The sequence below is a fragment of the Embiotoca jacksoni genome, unplaced genomic scaffold (assembly GCF_022577435.1).
Source record: "Embiotoca jacksoni isolate LCO1_2020_lvr unplaced genomic scaffold, fEmbJac1.0.p SCAF_7, whole genome shotgun sequence".
NCBI classification, from domain to species: Eukaryota; Metazoa; Chordata; class Actinopteri; family Embiotocidae; genus Embiotoca; species Embiotoca jacksoni.
In genome coordinates this window covers 17,152,053-17,170,825 of record NW_027185425.1, presented here as the reverse complement: position 1 = coordinate 17,170,825, position 18,773 = coordinate 17,152,053, and the positions used below count along the sequence as shown (strand labels likewise).

Here is an 18,773-nt window from a genome sequence, read left to right as displayed (position 1 = left end):
CTCTGGTAAAGTCCAATCGCCCTGCACGGTGTTGGGCTGTAAGCACAGACCCCACTTGTGGACATCGGGCCCTCGTACCACCCTCATGGAGTCTGTTTCTGACAGTTTGAGCAGAAACATGCACATTAGTGGCCTGCTGGAGGTCATTTTGTAGGGCTCTGGCAGTGCTCCTCCTGTATGTAGATGTAAATCGTGGTGTAGTAAGTGTTACCTTGTATGTCGATGAAGTTGTTGTCTATAACTAAAACAAAGACTGCAACAGTCAATATTAAAAGCACTTTATCTATTACGAATACGTTTCAGCCTTATTTTGGTAATAGAAAGTTGAACTTTTTCCTTTTATTTTGGTGATGAGCATATACTGTTGATTTTCTGTCAGAAGATTCAACATAGGGAAGCTTTTATTTTGAAGCACTCAGAAGGAAACTCAAAACACAAAACAAAACTTGGTCATTTGTTTATTTGTTGACAGTTGATCAGTTTGAAATACTCCAAGTAATAAGCAGAAGTCATAGTTAGCTGTAACTTAGAGGCTCCACACCTCCAACTCCACAGCAAAGTAACCAACTTTACTGACTCCGGCTCATGTAGAAAAGCACTCCCACTGCAGACTCTTTGTGTAGCATGAAATCCGACCACCGTTGCCCACGGCATGATGAAAATGACCAATTGATTACTGGTTCTACTGTCTTCTGATGTTCTTCTTCTGTGGTATTTCTAACAAAGCAGCTGCTCAAGGAATGTTTGCTTCACACAGACCTGACTGCTGTTACCAAAACCAGCAGGACTGACTATAAGAAGCAGATACATGAACAACACCAAATGCAAATGTAGCTGTACAGCTGGCCCCTTAAATGTATAATTTTTTGTTAAACCTGATCTGCAAATTCAATTTTTTTTTTTTTACTTTAATTGTAAAACTTTAATGAGATTATGAGATTTGCTCTGTAATATGAATATTACAATTTTAACTATGCAGGAACAATCATGCACATACCGTTGAATTTAAGCTGTTGTTATGTAACCTGTTTGGGTTGAGTATCAATTTGTTATTGTTCAGATAAAAGAAGCTTATTTGGCTGGTTTGCATGGAGCTCAGCAATGTGAATAAACGTTCCTAAACGTTCCTAAACATGAGTAGCTCCTGAACAATTTTGTCAAAAGCAGCACTCAGAGGAAAACAAAGGTTGGAGACAAGTTTAAGGGATATTTTGTTTGCAATACAGATCATTATATCCTCAGTTCATATATTTTTACATGCATATTTATTTTATTTTTTTATGTCAAGTGTGAAAAATTTGCCCTCAAAATTTGATTTTAATGCTAGCATAAAAAAGACACACAACTACCTTCATATTTATTTATAAATGTGTATCTAACACTTTGAAAAACAGCGCATTTACTGCGGCACTCCTGTTACCACATTGTTCACTTTTAAATCTAAAAACGAAAAGGTCAGCCAGGAGGACAGACGTCCTGTTCTCGTGTCCATGGAGAACCACGACTTTAGAGCTTTTCAAGAGCACAACATCAATTTATTGATGTACAAAAACAAGATATTGAATGACATGAACAGAGAGAGTGAGGTTTGATTTTTAAGAAAGGACAGCAGATATGAACAGATTGGAGCCCTGAAGTTCAGCAGGGAAGGAGTGATCAGAGAGAAAAGAGCCAAATGAGTGAAATAGTCCTCGTGATTGAACTTTAAGCTTTATTGACAGCTGCGTCCACAGAAAACTGGACTCACCAGCGTTAGATGTTCGCCTTCTCTTTCTATTTGCTGCACACAAAAAAAAAAAAACAGGCAATAAACTTAGTGTACAAGCGGCCATGTGCAGCGCTCCACAGTTTAAATGATAACAGCAGTGCTTTGTTTTTTTAGGTTTATGCCAATCATTTCTGGTTTCTCCCTTTTCTTTTGTAATTCCTGCTGAGGTCTGCACACAGTCAGCATCATTAGAAACACTGCAGCTCATTTTTCTGCCTCCAGAAGAAGCTATTTGCTGCCACTCATTCTTGTAAAATATGAGACACAGAGAGAGAGAGATAACCCGTCACATTAAACAGGAAGTCTTTTGTCTGCTGTTCCAAGTCTTTTTTTTCACTGCTGGGTCCTGTTGGAATAATTTCCGATTGGCACTGACACACTATGATACACTTTGCTTCCTGACAGTCACACCAACAAGTATTACATGACAAAATAGGCTGCTTATCACTGCTTTTCAAAATGACGAATTTGACTGTGTGTGTGTGTGTGTGTGTGTGTGTGTGTGTGTGTGTGTGTGTGTGTGTGTGAACAGTTATGGGTTTTGTAAAGATTAGGTAAACAATACTACCCAGTTGGGTTAAAGGTAAGATAGTCAACATTACACGTTCTTATCTGCTGGTAGGTGAAACTGAAGTCCCTGTGGTCACAGTCAGACACTTTGTTCACCATCTAAGAGATGCTGTAACGGCTTCACGCTGAACAGGACAGTTCATATTCACGCAACTGCAGGAGGTCAATTGTCGGGACAACAGAAACACAGACGGACAGATTTACTGAAGCTTCTGTGTTGTTTTGTGCAGTTTGTGTCATTTCTGTATGTATTTGCAAGATGTGGTTACTTCTTGGTGCATATGCATTAATGAAGACGGGTTAACAAAGAGTGTCTATTGTGTTGGATTTACTGAGGTCACACAATTTGTGATGGTCAGTTTTGCAAAGAAAATTCTCTGCCTTTAAAAAAAAAAAACAGAATTCCAAACTTATGATGAGTTTAGACCAAACGGGAATTACATTTTTCCCACAGAGCGATTGCATCCAAAGTCAATTCAAAGACGCAAATATCAGGGAATGTGCGTCCTTTGAGTTGAAAATATTTTACTTGAGCGTCTGTACTCGCGCGAGTAACTTGTCCGAACACAGCATTAGTTAGCCAGGAGGAAAAAGAGTGAAAAAAAAAAAGGCAGAATACCGTCCCTGAGATAAATACATCCTAATTTATTGTGGACAAAAAATGGACACGTTTCAGATATAAACCATCATCAGTGTTTGATGTTTATTGGTTTTATTTCTACTTTGTGCTGTAGCCTACAGACATACAGTAGTTACAACCGTTTCCTGTGTTTTAGTTGTTAAAAAAAACTTTTTTGTAACTATTTCTGATATCTTATTTCTTCTCCTTTGAAGACCTGCGTGGTAGATGTTGATGTGTTATACTATTGGGAGTATGCATAGTGTTTTATTTAGAAAATTGAGCAGATGCTCTATGCTGTTCCTGTGTCTGGCTGCCTTTTATGAAGTCAGAAGTTTATATATTCTCAAAGTTCTAAAACTTGAAGTAAATGAATGTAAAAAAAAAAAAGAAGCTCTGAACACTTTAATTTCCTCCATCAAACTGATGTCAGATCTGTCATGTGTGCCCACAAACTGTCAAGAACACCAGAGTAGAAATATAGACGTGAAAATGTGCACGACACGTCCCCTTTATGTCGGCCCTCGAGCTGCTGCCTGAATGATTCAGCCAACAGACACGTTTAGTAACTTGAGTAAATCTAACCCGAATTGTTTGGGCCTTCGTTAAAAACAAGTGTCACTGACCCACCCGTATGGAGAAAACTGAAGCCGCCGTGAAGGAAAAATTGAATAAATGCATGTCTTTTATCCTGAAAACTCACTGGATGTTTCTTGAGCTATTGTATAAGACGCAGGCGGTCGTACATGTGCTGCATCACTCCCTGTCCTCTGAAACATCCACTGGCTTCCCGACCTCAGTGGATCCAGTTCAAAGTCCTTCTCACTCACAAAGCCCTGCACAACCGGGCCTCCTCCGACCTCACGACCTGTTCCTCCACCACACTTCTTCCCCCAGCCGCCGCTCCTCTAACGTCAACCTTCTGTCTCCACCGCTCAGACCCGAACACCGGACCTGCAACTATCTCCCCAAACAAATCCGAGACTGCACTGATCTGCCCACATTCATTCACAACTGAACACCCACTTTTTTAGAGCTGCTTTTCATGTGTGATTCATGTTGTTTTACTTTTTATTAGCAGATTTTATGTAATGTTGTCTAATTTATACTTTCATTGTGCTGCTTTGATCATTTTGACCTGTAAAGCAAGGATGCCAACACTTTTTTGGCTTGTGAGCTACTTCCAAAATGGCCAGGTCAATGTAATTTACCAAAACAATCCATTGCTGAAAGTGCATATAGATGTTCTTTGCATTGCGGTATGAACCCTCCACATCGCAATATGTTTATATACCTTATTCTGATGACTGCGGGTGGCCAATAGCCCAAACCAGGGACTCAGACTTTGAGCATGTGCCCCTGCGATTTGCGTGAAACTAGGGTAGTCCCACAAATGTTAATTTTTTTTAAACTTTTTGTCATACAAAGTGAGATGTCCAGTTAACCCTTATGTTGGAGACAAAGTAGAAGTCAGCTGCGATTTCAAAACCGGATTAGTTGAAAAAGTTTTGTTGAACAGAGAAACAACGATGATCATCAGAATATTATTTTTAAATATTCGGCACGTGAAGCGATCAGAACTTCGGGTGTGATTCAATCAAGAGTAGCGGGTGTGGAGATGGATGCGGTGCTAAATGCAGCGTAACGATGATTAAGTTTGATGCAGATCGACAAGGCACTGACAGTGTTGGAAAGCTAAAGCCGTGCAGTTTCATGGGATGTGCGCCGCATGTTTCATGCCGCATGTGTGATGAATAGTTGATGCGCAATTAAACAGAGAAGAAGAGACCTGAATTCAGATCATGAAATAGTGTTGCAATGTTTGAGGCCACGTCAATGTAGCGATCTGCTCCAGAAAAGCAAAGTCTGGAAAGCTACAGAAGCCACTGGCTGCAGAGTGGCTGCTTTTTATATCAACCAAGTGGCATACTGAGGTGAGGATGACAATTTGAAAAAAAAAAAAAATCAAATGGCTTAGTTTTTTTGAATGAAGCGCGATCTACCAGCATAGGCATTGAGATCGCTCTATTGGGGACCCCTGCTGTGAAGGGTAGTCGAGTATACTGAAAAGCGCTATACAAATAAAATGTATTTTTATTATTATTGCTCCAACTCTAAATGATACAATTAACAACAGGATACTGTGCACGTCCATTTGTAGAAAAAAAACAAAACCTGGCTTCCCGGTAGCTCCTTAATTGTAAATAATACTCCCCAGCTGAACCAAAGTGCTCAACATCGCACACACATATACACACACACGCACACACACTTGGAAGCAGGTTACCTGGGAGGCCCTGGAACAGGTGTCCCTCTTCCACGGGCGGCTGACTTGCCCCTCACCGATGGCACCTTGGCGTCCTCCGAGCCGCCGTTCAGGTATGTGAGCTCCTGCAGCTGGGCCTGTCTGATCTCATCATTGTAATCCTGCACACAGAGAGGCATCGTGTTCACACACACACACACAGACAGCAAGAGACTCGCTTTCAATTACACTGTATTAAATTACGTCCTTTATCTCCAGGGCTACAGCCTCGGGAATATCTAATTAATGTACTTTACAGTACTGCCGTGACCGCTGCTCCTGAGGCAGCAAAACATTTCAGATCTCCCGTTGATAAATCCTCGGGAACCCCATTCGCCTTTATCTCCGCACACAGTTGTTTTTTGTTGCTAAATTAAAACACATAATTAATATGGAAATAGGTCTTTAATCAGAAAATGACTGATATGATTGTTGTGTGTCCGCTCTGTCAATAAATATGTTTGGTGGCGACGCCGAGGAGACGTAACAGAGGAGGGGGAACGTTGGAAGGGTCTGCCGATAATTAACGATGAGATGTAAATCATCACCGCTCGGAGCATCGGAGAGATCATCCATAATGAATGGAGGAGGAGTAAATAAGCTCCATGCTGCACGCTGCCGCTGCCAAGGAAGGTTTGGCCCATGCAGAGATTCCCTCCTGCGCTCTTTTATTCCTCTTATACCCACGACTTCCCACACAGGATCACACACACTGAATCAGACACTTACCACACACACACACACACACACACACACACACACACACACACACACACACACACACCGAAGACCCCGACAGAATTACAGTTGAAGTTACAGACAAAAAGAGGGAGTGGAAGAGCGACTCGTCTCAGGCTGGAAATGAGTTGGCCGGGGCCAAAGTGCAGCTGAAGAGAGATTCAGGAGGAGAATAAGGAAACGTCAGAGCATGTGTGTGTGTGTGTGTGTGTGTGTGTGTGTGTGTGTGTGTGTGTGTGTGTGTGTGTGTGTGTGTGGAGAGAAAAGGGAACATACCGGTATGAGAAACTTCTTGATCTCCTCCAGAGCGTGACCCATCCTGGCGTAGGCCTCAGCCGGTGGGGCAAACACCTCGATGAGGACGTGCAGGTCTTCGTTCAGGTGGTGATATTTGGCCTCGCCGCTCTGCCGTAGCTCCTCTTCCTGATGGTACAAAATAACAACAGTTTGGTGTCATATATGCGGCGTCTAGGGAATGAGTTCGCTGTCACAGTGAGGAACATTTATCTTATTTTTTCCGTATTTCGGCGAGGATTTACTGCTAGGAGGTTTTTTTTCATAACTGTCAACATAATGAGGTTTGATGCTTCGCTGCTGCAGAGTTACAAAACGACACACAGAAAACATTCAGGCGGGTTGTTGTAAACTTTTTCCTGTCACTTTTAACTGATTGCTGTTGTCTTCCTAACAAATGTATAGATGATGCACAGTATACACTCACATTGCTTGTTGCATTTTAGCTCATCAGCATCACTGTGATCAATGCAACGTCATTAAAATGAATTACACGACCCTGGGAGGAAAGAAAAGTTCTGATTTATACTTGATAGGATGCAGTATTGATTTTTGTAAAACAAGAGTGCCCTATGTTACAAAATAAATAAGTAGTCATTTAGAAAAGTCACTTAAACTGAGAAAAACTGGTTTATTTATTTATATTCCATGTAATGTGGATGGAAAGTTCCTGTGAGGTGTAGTTCAGTAAAACAGCAAACGGCTTGGCTGGAAATTGTTTTCAGATGACAGAAATTAATTGGTGGCCCCATTACATCACTGAGTGTTGGTGGATTGTTAAAACATACCGTACTTATATCAGTAACCTGACTGCACCACAGGCCTGTCAATCAGACAGACACGCCCCCCAAAACACCTCTTTTTGAGACTTATTTTCCAATTAATGACAGGATTATTTTCAGATGGACCGCTAGAAAACTAAACAGAATGAGGGACATCAGCTAGCAAATCCAAAATGACTTGAACAATTTCATATTGAATTTAAAATTCAAAATAATTTATGGGACTCAATGGAGACGGAGACTTTTTGGAGCCAACCCCTAGTGGCACTCTACAGACACTTCAGCTTCGGTCTCATTTTTCTGACCCAGAAGCTACTTTTGTAGTCTATGGCTCCTCGTCAGCCCGTCTCACAGACCAATGGGTGACGATAGGTTGGTTGGCACTTTTTAGACAAAGCACTTTGTTGTGTTAAAATCAAGGTCACCTTGTTGTCGACAGCGAGTGTTTTCTCGATTTGTTCAGGGTGTTAACGTTGTACAATTTCCACCGTCTGCTAGCTTCCTAAAATTAGCTACAAATATTTTGTAATTGCTACTTTAAACGAACTGTGCACAGTAATAACTTAATGTATTCGGATACAGGACCAATCTACAGTCTCTATCCTTTTAAAAACTGTCTTTACAAATGCATGGAAGGAGTTTTACGGAATATTTGATGACTGCAATAGGGTCAGTTTGTCAGGTGAGATACGTGGTGGTTGGCAGTGCCAGGAGTGTCTGTTCAAAACAACTGCTGTGTTCGAGTTTCACGCTTGAATCTCTAACTTGCAGCAGTTTTACAGTGGCTGATGTTTAGGCGTAAAAGAGCGCACATTTGTTTATAAGTTCCACTCAAACCCCTGAAAGCAGAGCAGATGACACTCGCTCCTGTCCACCTGCAGAGGGCCGGAGCATTTAGGCTGCAACAGAAGAGTGTAAACAGAGTCGGGCTGCACAAGGCCGTTCAGGCCCGACAGAAGCAGGCCAGTATAATGTTATTGATGGCGAGAAATAGGACAGCAAAACCCCCAAATGTCTCCCACCACATCACACAAAGGAAACAACAGGTTTGGCGTCCCAGTTTCTCCTTTTTGAACAGACACACACACACACACACACAAAAACTCTTCTCTGGGGCCTTTCCAATGGCTGCAACTTCCTCTTCCGCTTCTCCCTCTCCAGCATCATGCAAACCAGTGTCTCTGATGTCATCTAATTATAAATAACCTTATTTTAAGTGTGCCTGTGGTATGTTAATGATATGTTAATTTCCCCCATAAATCTGTGCCTTTACGAGCAGAGGGCTCCTTTGCGCATCGCGCCAGAACTGCCGGTGTCGAGCGGGGAATGTGAGCAGGGTGTCGGAAGGAGACAACTGCGAGTAGATCTGTCTCTCCTCTTCGCTTTCATGTGCTTTATTTGCATTCAAAAAAATATATGAAATACAATCATTACTGCGTGCTTAGAACTTAAAAAAACAGAGAATACAGTCTAATGTTAGCGGGTGTCGTTTGAGGACTTCCAATTTAAGACCTGTTCTTTTACTCATCACTCCATAAACGTGTCACTGATACAACTAATAGATGTCTCATTAGGTATGAAATCAGTGTGTATGTGACCACATGATTAGCATCAGTTTTAATACGTAGGTTGTCACACTCTCTCCCTCTCCCAGCGCTGATAAGAAGCAGCCGTGATCCAGCCGAGTCCTATAGCAGCTCAGCAGCCCACGGCGGGAGATTACAGCTGTCTGTTTTTCCTATCTATTGGCAGCATCTTCCTTCTGTTTACATTTTTATTTCTTGGTAAATCTGCTTACGAAAAGCCGTTCGCCCTGGAAACGGAGGGCTGCGGCGCTCGGACGCAGGAGCTCCCCGCAGACGGAGCTTAAGAGGTACACGACGAACGTCGAGCTTCAATTGAGGTTCACATTCAAATGAAATATTTAAGGGAAGATGCTGGGAAAATTCTCTCATGTGCTCTGCATGACAGGTGATGCGTTACACTGGATGCAATACAGCCATCTACAGCAGTGATGAACTACACAGCTCTATCAGCCTTGTTCATCTGCACCTCTGACAGCCAAAGTGGCTTTGAGACACAAAAAGCGGCTTTCTTCTTTAGCAGGACAAACATAGATATATTATGAAGACATGTATTTAGAGGCAGGAGCTGTCTTAAAGCAGCAAGACTCCCCTCTGTATCGGCCTTCCTTTACTGGCTATTAGTGAAATGAGAAAGTGATTTAAATATTATTCATTTGATTTAAAAGCACCACGTGCATCAGCTTTTATCTCCACACACAGATCCCTCAAATCTAGTGTCCATTCACGGCGCTTTAGGAGACCAAACACTTTCCGCTGTTGGCCGGATTTCATTGGATTTTCTCCAACTCCTGATATTCTTAAGACTCATCTTAGAATATCTATCTTGAGCTTTTTAAATATTGAGGAACCATCAATGACCACAAACTAGTTGGAAGAGATGTCTTCACATTAAGGTCTTTGCAAAAGGCCACTTCATTTCTGAAGCTTTCGGGCCATCAAAGCTCCATCAGATACACACCAGTCTATTGTTGTGCAAACTGTGGGTTTAATCTAGGGATGGGTCATGATTTTTCAAATAGTCATTAAAATATGAAAATTATTGATTCGTAGATGCGACTATCGTTCTTCCTTATTTCCCGCTTTTACTGGTGTTTGGTTGTAGTGTGTTACTCCTGTCAGAAGGTGGCGGTAATGCACCTACAAACTCTCTCCTAACCATCATTAAACTACAGAAGAACACGTTGCTGTCAGACTCTGGAGGTTTACGAGGTTAAACTGTGTGGCGCTGTGAGATTAGATGTCATGAACATAACGAACCTGTAAAGACCACTACAGACATCAAAAAGTTCTGTGTGGAACTCCTTTAAAAAATAAATGAGGATGAGGTGCAGTCAAACTCTGCAGGTAAAGCCGGCAGATCATTAGTCTACCACAGTTCTGCACAGTCGTTAGAGTGAAGCCCCGAGCAGACGGTAAATCTACTGATCAATAATCAATGTCCAGACGAAGTGAGTTTGTTGTTGGACGTGTAACGCAAACAATGGCCAAGTTGGATAGCATTTGTTGAGCCTGAGTTTACAGCCTGAGTTCATGTTCATGTCTAGTTTAAACACAATGCAAAATGAACCACTGTCTGCCTCAAACTTTTGCAGGTAAACTATGTAAAACGGAGTGTTTTTTTTAGGACCGATTCAGTATCTCAAAACATAACATCATAACATTGAAGTGTATACATTTTTTCTTACACCCCAATGTATTGCTCACTGACTGAACTCCTGGGTCTCCGTTATATGGGGAGTATTGAGTGAGTGCATTAAGGGTTGATGTCAGACTCAACCTTCCATATTAGCTTGTTAGCATCGTGAGCATGTCAGCATGCTGACGTTAGCATTTAGCTCGAAACAGATGAATCTCTGCTGAGAGAGTTCAGCACGTGGCAGTTTGTTTCTTTTACCTTTGAGCTACAGCACAGACACATTCATTTCAAATACACACAAAAGAAGATGCACACACAATACAACTCACTAGAAATCATTACAGCCTGCTGAACAAGACTGTCTACCCAGCACCACCAATACCTTCAGGGAAGACAAGAAGAAAAGAGGTATACTTTTCAAAAAGGCTGACTGTGCAAAAGGCGTGGACAATGACACTGTGGCAGAGAACGGGAGTGAAGAGCTTTACATTTGACATTTACTGCACCAGGAGCTGCAAAACAGACATCAATTCATATGACAATGTCAATACTTTATTACTTAGTAAAGCCTGTAAGTATAATGAAAAGTGTCATTTATTGCAAAACACTGCCCACCTGAATTACGTCTCCCATCATTCATGTGCTTGTTAATGTGATTTAAATGATGTGATCCTGTAGATTTTCAAATGGTGCATGGACCTGCAGCACAACAGGACCACAGCTAGACTCATATTGTGTCGGGGGAAAGCTCTTCCTCATGCGTGGAGGTATTCCTCCACAACAGTACCTCGCAGATGACGCAGGACTTACCAGAAGTGAGACAAAGAAAAGCTGATTGTTTTGTCTGTCAGGAAAATTAAAGAGGGAGTACAGGTCTCGGGGAAGGAAAATGGATGAGTTAATCACGGCGCTAACGAGGAGGGGGCGCGGAACACGGATGCCTTTACATCATCCCGCTCTGACAGCGACAGGACGACTGAGGTGCCACAGCCAGGCGGGGAGACTCTGACTCCCGACAGCTCGGTGCCTTTCAACCTCTCTGCACTCCCAGTCTCGTCAGCACGAGATCAAGGTCCCGCAGCGGCCAATATTTGTGAAATTACACCAGCTCTCCCTGCGTCTCCGCCGTATGCACGAGCTTAAAAGGGAGCGTTCTCAACATCGTTCAGAAGAGTTTTGCCCTTCAAGTAAAGCAGTAAGAGCACAATTACATTTAATGCTCTTCTGTCAGTCAAAGGCAAACCAGAAGTACAGTCTGTATCTTGTCCTATAATTAGAAATAGTCCTTAAAGAGTTCACTTTGTGCTTCTACTCAGTGTCAACCAACAGTGATGCCACCCGTTGGTTTTTCAACGGCCTTTATGAAACGTCGAGTTCGGATTTGGTCCGACGCCATCTTTGCTAGTTCAGAGCGGTTTGGAGCCGGTAGTGACCATATTTGGGCGAGCTGTAACCTGACTGCACCACGGGCCTGTCAATCAAACAGACACGCCCCCAAAAACATGGGTTTTTGAAGCTTATTTTATAATTAATACCAGGCATTTTATGAGACTAGTTGAATGGGAGTCTATGGAGCCAACCTCTAGTGGCACTCAGTGGTATTGCAGCTTAAAGCACTTCAGCATTGACCTCATTTGTCAGAACCGGATTGGAAAGTCCACTTTTATATACAATCAATGTCTTCTGCACAGATAAGACAGCTTTTTTTTGACTTGGGTCCTTCTTCTTGCTCTGCAGTGGCTCTCTGACCTACACCAGGAATTTCAAGTGTCGAAAATGACAATGACTCATGTGACACGCAGGCTGAAAACAGAAAGTCAGCAACTGGCTGAACATCAGTTTTGTCGCAAGTGAATATCCCGCCTAGAAAATAAAAAGAAGAGGACGCAGTCCTGCACCGGAGCGTCCCTACAACAGAAAGCTGTCGGTCATAAATCCCGCAGCGGGTTGGCGCAGACAGGTGAGGGCTGCCGAGGTCAGCACATCTCCGTGACAGATCTTTTCTCCAGGTACACGACAGGAGTCGACCATCAGAGACTATTGATCACAGTAATCAGAAAGGAATGCGCCGTGTGATAGGCAGAATCACCGTCGCCACCAACAAATCAGCCCTGACAAACAGAGGGAGGGGGGAGACGCAGACGAGCCAAGCGAAGTCGATTTACTCCCGTTTAAACAGCCCAGTGTGCAATCAATTCTGCTGCTAAAGATCTGCTGTTAGAGGCATTTATGTCCTCTCTCTTTACGTGCTGACATGATCGGATGTGATGGAAGTTATTCAACTAGATTGTGTTGGAAATTTCAAGCTATGTCCGTCCTCACAAAATCTATCATTTTTTATTTGAACTTTGGTGCCAATCATTACAAAGAGCATTTTTCTCTCTCCGAGTCTGAATTCATATGAAGCCATGGATTCACCTTCACTTTAAAACCTTGTTAAAGAGTAACACAATCTTTCCTGTGGACACTCTGCACATGATTGGTTGTGTGTATTCTGCAGGTTTTAAAGACGTTTGGTGTGTTTGGTGATCCCCAAGATCATTCACATTTCCATAAACTTTTGAAATTTGTTTTTCAAGATGCAGCTGCTTTTGCAAAACTCGAAAGCAGCCAACACGACCCGAGAGCTGTCAATCAAATTCGGGTACCGGGAGTGACTCGAGACTAGCAGATAAACATAAACATTTTTTGTTTCTTCCAAGTTGTAATGATAAGGAAGTGAAAAGGAACAATTTCATTCATGAGGAAGAGTCCACGTGTCTGTTTTCTGATTATCGAAAACATTATGAATATTTGAAATATTTTTTAACTCACAGGTTATAGCTGAACAAATGATCTATCTGATAATAATGGATTCATTATTTAAGAAATGTATAAGCAAACATTCACTGATGCTTGAATGTCCTCTTATATTCGATTTTCTTATATTTAATTTTCAATATTGAGTAAAAGCATAAATGTTACAATTTATTACACTTTATCTTTACTGTTTTGACACAAGACAGTGGAACAATGGTGAGTCTTGTAGAGACTATCCTCAGTCATATTTTCAAAAAGAAGGCATGTCACATGTCAGTCACTCTCAGAATGTTATTTCAGCAGCATCATTACTATAAAGCTCTGACATTAGGAATATCACTTGCGAGGGCAAACTCTATATATAGCAGAACTCTTCTCCCTGTTAGTTAAATTACTTTTAGTAATTTACCTAACTTTGGTAAAATTACTTTTATAATGAAGTTACATAAAATTCTGCTAAAATAAAGTTAAACAAAGCACAACCACTGCTGCTTTTACTCTGAAGCTCCCGACTCGTCTCAGGTTGGAAGTGTTGTCGTAGTTGCTGAATCCAGTCAACAGACGATAGAAAACAAAAGTTAGCTGAAAATTAAACTGTTGAATGTCAGCGGTGACGTTAAACATGAAGATGTATTTGTCGGAGTGAGAAACTGACTTCTGGCCACCACTTAAAGCCTCCAGTTAATTTTGTTCATGCACCGATGCTAACAGGCTTACCGGCTCGCTGCGGGGCAAACAGTTTTCTGGTAGCTTTTATTACACCGGCTCAGTCTAAAGAACAAATCAAATGTTGATTAAAGAATCATCGTTTCAATTTAAAAATCTGAAAATAAGGAATACCGATACTTACGTGACACCATTTTTTTCCATCACTCTCAATATCAAATTACATATACTTGGATTTGACCCTGTTGAACAGACAAAACTGAACTTTTTAACAGGCCAACTGTAAAGAACACGGATTAAATGCTCATAAAATGTATCTTAACTCAAATCTGAAATTTTTTTTTCTATTGTTTAATTTTATGTATAACGATGCTCATTTCTGTTGTCAGTCATCTACAGTCACTTGCGTACAAAAACTTGTGGGCTTACAATTTTTCGGGAAAAGAAAACAGCACAAAGTCGTCTAATGTTGAAGCATATCTGAATGTTATGACATGAAAAAGCTCGGGATCCTCAGGTTTACATCCTCCTTTATGAGTCTCTCTCAGAACTCTAAAGGTGGATCCACCTTCGCTTCAAACCTTGTTAAAGAGTAATAGTAGCAGAAGATAAAATAATGTGGGGGTACAGCAGGGAGAGCAGGGCAAAAAAAAAGAAATACCAGACCGGAGTGTTACCTTTTCTTTGTCTCTCATGGATCCTTTTCCCAGAATTGACATCTTTGTGAGAGTGTCCTCCTGTAGTCTCTTTAACGAGTTCCCGCGTGGCCCCAGGAGTTTGCCGACAAAGTTGAACTGCAAGAGAGCGAGAGAGCGCCGATCAGTCAGAATCTGTGTGTTTGAGATAAAGAGCAAAGGCGTTTCTTATGTCACTCGGCCTGACCAGCGGCTCCAGCTAATGAAAACTTCTCAGCAGCTTTTCCGGTCTTGATACGATCAGTGAAGAAGCATCTCTGAGATGTCTTATCCAGAGTTCAGCGGGTCACCTTTTCATCGCCGCTGGTTTTATACTGCAAGAAGATGCTTCGTGGCCGATTCTCTATCTCAAAATCTGAGCGTAACATTTACATTAACTTCACAAGGTACTGTAGCAGGGTTTGGTTTCAGACGTGGGGAAAATACAATGATCACAAACATCTAATCATGAAGAAATCATCATCATCATCATTTTTATAATTACAGCTAGCTGTGTTACAAAAAAATAATGATTATGTAAATTATAACACTATTACGGTAGTAACTCTATAATCACCCTTAGTAAAGAGAATTGCTTTTCCATCTTTCCTACCAAGGATAGTGTCATATACTGTTTTACCACTTCATCTTTTTAGACTAAACTGTACATAAAACTTCAAATAAAAAATACAAATGTATTACCCAAAATGATGCAAAGGGGGTTACAATACTAATTTAAAGTTGTTTGTATTTTAGCCAAAAATGTGTATACAGTAAGTTATAGGAAATGGCCTCTCCATCCCCAGAGGAAAACACACCCGTGTACAGTATGGGCAAAAAGTCTATAATATCAAATTACCTATGAAATGTTATCAATCTCAATTACTATGTGAAATAAATTGTCAGAATCCTGAACCAAGGTTGCTTGAATGTTTTTTTGTTTTTTTAATCTTTGCATAAGATCTATGTTTGGTGCACAAAATATACAGTATGACCTTATTGTATAAGATAATAACTAGGCATGCACAAGATGTTAGATCACTCTTGTTCAGACAAGATAACGATTTGTGCTTACACGTTATTATCCTGTACACACTAGTTAAATATCATTTTTCATCAGCATCTTTCAGGATTCTCTGAGATCTATGGAATCCCACATGATGAACATACAAAGTGTACAAGACAGTCTGATTCCTAGTTCCTATGTCAAGCTCCTCAACTTCCCACAATGCAACATTTACTCAAGTTATGCTACTTTATGTTAATTTTCTCATGCCTCCTCTGTAGCCATTGCCAGAAAAAAGGAACATGTTTGCATGCTTTTTGTAGCAGCCCCACCAATGACGAGAAAAGTGGTACAGGATTGGGGGAGTTTACTTTTAAACTGAGAATAACAAAGTGGCAACCCACTGTGAACTGCTATTTTTGAGCATCCAGGCTGGTATCTTGCCTGTTGCCATCTTGGTTTTTTAGAGCCAGAAGTGGCCATATTTGGACAAACTGGGGAGGAGCCAAAGGTTTGATCTGTCTGAGAACCTGAAGACTTTATACCCCTTCAATGTATACCAGCAATCTGATTGCACCCCAGACAAGTCAATCAAACCAGTTACGCCCCCAAACATACCACTCCTTAAGGCCTAATACATAGACTGTATATAAAAGTGGACGTAGCTTACGAGTCTGAAAAGTGAGACCAATTCGGAAGTGCCTTAAAGTGCAATACGACTGAGATCACTGGCGGTCCATCTAAAAATAATCCCAACATTAATCAGATATTAAGCATCAAAAAGCAGCATGTTTGGGGGAGGTGTTTGTTTGATTGACAGGTCTGTGGGGCAGCAGTTGTATCGGTGGGCGGGACGTAGTTTCCTTGGTTTCCAATGAGATAAAGTCAGATCCACTGCTTGCTCCTGCCCCAGGAAGTCTAAATATGGTCACTTCAGGTTCCAAAAAAACAAGATGGTGACGGCCATGATGCCGAACTCGAGGCTTCAGAACGACAGTTCACAAACCAATGGGTGACGTCACGGTTGGTTGCCGCTTGCCCTCATATCTAATTCATTCTGGATTTATTTTCAGATGGACCACCAGAACACTGATCTGTTGGAGGGAATTTAGCAATTGACAGTGTTTTTTGGAGCCAGCCCCTCGAGGCCATCAGTGGTTTTGCACATTAAGGAAATTCAGCATTGCTGCGTTCCCTTTTTAGATCCAAAGACTAAATCTACATTTCTATGCAGTCTAGAGAATAACCAACAAACAACCAATGAAATCTATTCAGGAATTGAACCAAGCAATCAGCTCATAGCCCGCTACAGGGGACTCTTCGGATTTAACTATTTAATGAATACAAAAATCTGAAAGGAGCCAGTCCTGTACTGATGTGTTAAAAACCATCACCACATTTGTCCTTACATATGTAACTGTGATTATCTCTGAAAATTATGCAGTATTAAGTCAGTATTTAGGTCATGCGAGTCCATCGCTGCTGCCTGCTTGCTTTTTCCAAAATCTTTACCTTCTGATACCAGCAGGAAACGTTTCCCCAAATGTGTTGGAATATTTGAATATGAATTTTCAGTGAGGAACATTATCATAATGTGCTTATTTGAGTTAACATTGAACTTGACCACCGCTGGCGCATCAAAGGCTTCACGGGTTGGATCACTTCACAAGGTCACCGCTTCTTTCGACGTGAAAAACACAAATGCTATGCATTACTATGTCAAGGCATGTCGTGCGCAGACACCCATCAAAGTCATACAACCTTTACACGGGCTAAACACAATCGCTCCAGCTGCCGGAGACAGACAGAGAGACAAAAGGCGAGCGGGGTGTCCCCCCCTCCACCTACCCTCTGTTTTCCCTTTAACAGTGAGTTATACAGCTGTCTCCCTCCACTATCTAGGTCATCAATTAGCAAGCAGGAGTTTAAAAAAAAAAAAAAAAAAAAAAAAAAAAAAAAGCAGGCAGTTTTGTTCTGCACCTCACCTATATCTCTCCTGCCTTTTGTTCAGAAAGCGAGTGCTTATTAGGAGGCTTCTGCCAATTCCTGGGTGAGGTATTTGAAAGGCAAGCTTTAGTGATTCGCTCTAATGCAGTAACCGACTGTTGTTGTTTTTTTATCCTGTCCAGGCAGAACTCCAGCAGCTCTCAGCTACTGTATGTTCCTTCAGCTTTTATAATTACACCAAGTCCTGTGACTGGATGTGAGCATACATGGCCCCATTCAGAGCTTCCCTCAAACTAAGTACCGCGTCCCACTGTGCTAATTCAAACCCTCCATTCCTGAAAGGGAAGAAGTGGCCTTCTAAAAAGCTTGCACCTGGATCGATGAATATGGAAGACGTGTCGAACTTCACGTTAGCGCTTCTAAATCTGTATGCTTCCTCCATCACCTGAAATATTTCAATACCTCCAATGTAATTTGCACGCTAATTAAGTCCAAATACATCGAGCAGGATATGAATTGTTGGGTCAGGAAAAATTCGATTTAAAATTATCTGAGCAAACAAAATGCCTCCTCACTCTAATGGATTCAGGTTTACAAAAGACTCATCGGAGGAGACAGCGTTGCCGGGGCAAATGGAGGGTGTCAGGAAATATTTAAAATGTGCTGAGTTTAACCGATGTCCTGCGCATCCATCATTTCCACCTGGATAGCGCCTTGATCACTGAGCTGTGCCATCTCTCGAAATGATTCGCAGAGCCGGATCACACAGCCGACATCTCCCGGCGTTAATACAGCTTTTGTGCAGCCGCTCCATCCTTCCTGACAGGTTGTGTGTCGGACACGGTGTCCTGGATGTTCTCTGTAGATATCTCAAGTCCTCTGACTCGCGGCCGGCGCGCTCACCGATGGGTAAAAACGCTCGAACAAGCAGAAAAGCTTGTTTTCTGATCGAGAACAAAGCTTTTCAATGTTATAGTGCAGGAGCCGTATCTACCGAGCGTACATTGGGCAGGAGAAGCTCATTTACAGGAGGGAGGTGACATTAATGCAGACATAAATTTACTCTGTTTGAGGTTCTGTGAAAATCAGGGACACAATTACAGACAGTCTGGCTTCCAGGTGAGCAGAGAGGACAAATGCCTTCCTTCATTTCGGTACGGAGGTGTCTGTGGTGGACAGAATCCACTGAAGGGGGAAACACGTCACTGTAGTCCTGGTTTAAATTCAATTCCAGCGCACTCCCTCATTACTCTGCGCTAACCGACCGATCCAGCAGAACACCTGAAGAAACTCTTCCTCTAACATCCTCTGAAAACTCCCCGGACTAATTACACGATTTAATTATGTCAGCTTTAGTACCCAGAGTGATTAATCCAATTACTG

At 41.8% G+C, this 18,773-nt stretch overlaps 1 protein-coding gene across 2 annotated transcripts in view; it reads right to left on the bottom strand.

Annotated features, from left to right (window-relative positions):
• The window catches only part of khdrbs3 (KH domain containing, RNA binding, signal transduction associated 3), a 110,968-nt gene that overhangs the window by 36,639 nt on the left and 55,556 nt on the right, over positions 1–18,773 (bottom strand). For both annotated transcript variants that reach the window (XR_011179670.1, XM_069176751.1), the window contains exons 3-5: positions 14,441–14,557; positions 6,277–6,423; positions 5,245–5,384 (exon numbers count right to left, since the gene is read on the bottom strand). Coding sequence is in view for 1 of the 2 variants with exons in the window: in XM_069176751.1 (XP_069032852.1) it covers positions 5,245–5,384; positions 6,277–6,423; positions 14,441–14,557 (404 nt within the window). In the remaining variant the exon portion in view is untranslated. The remainder of the gene's footprint in view (positions 1–5,244; positions 5,385–6,276; positions 6,424–14,440; positions 14,558–18,773) is intronic.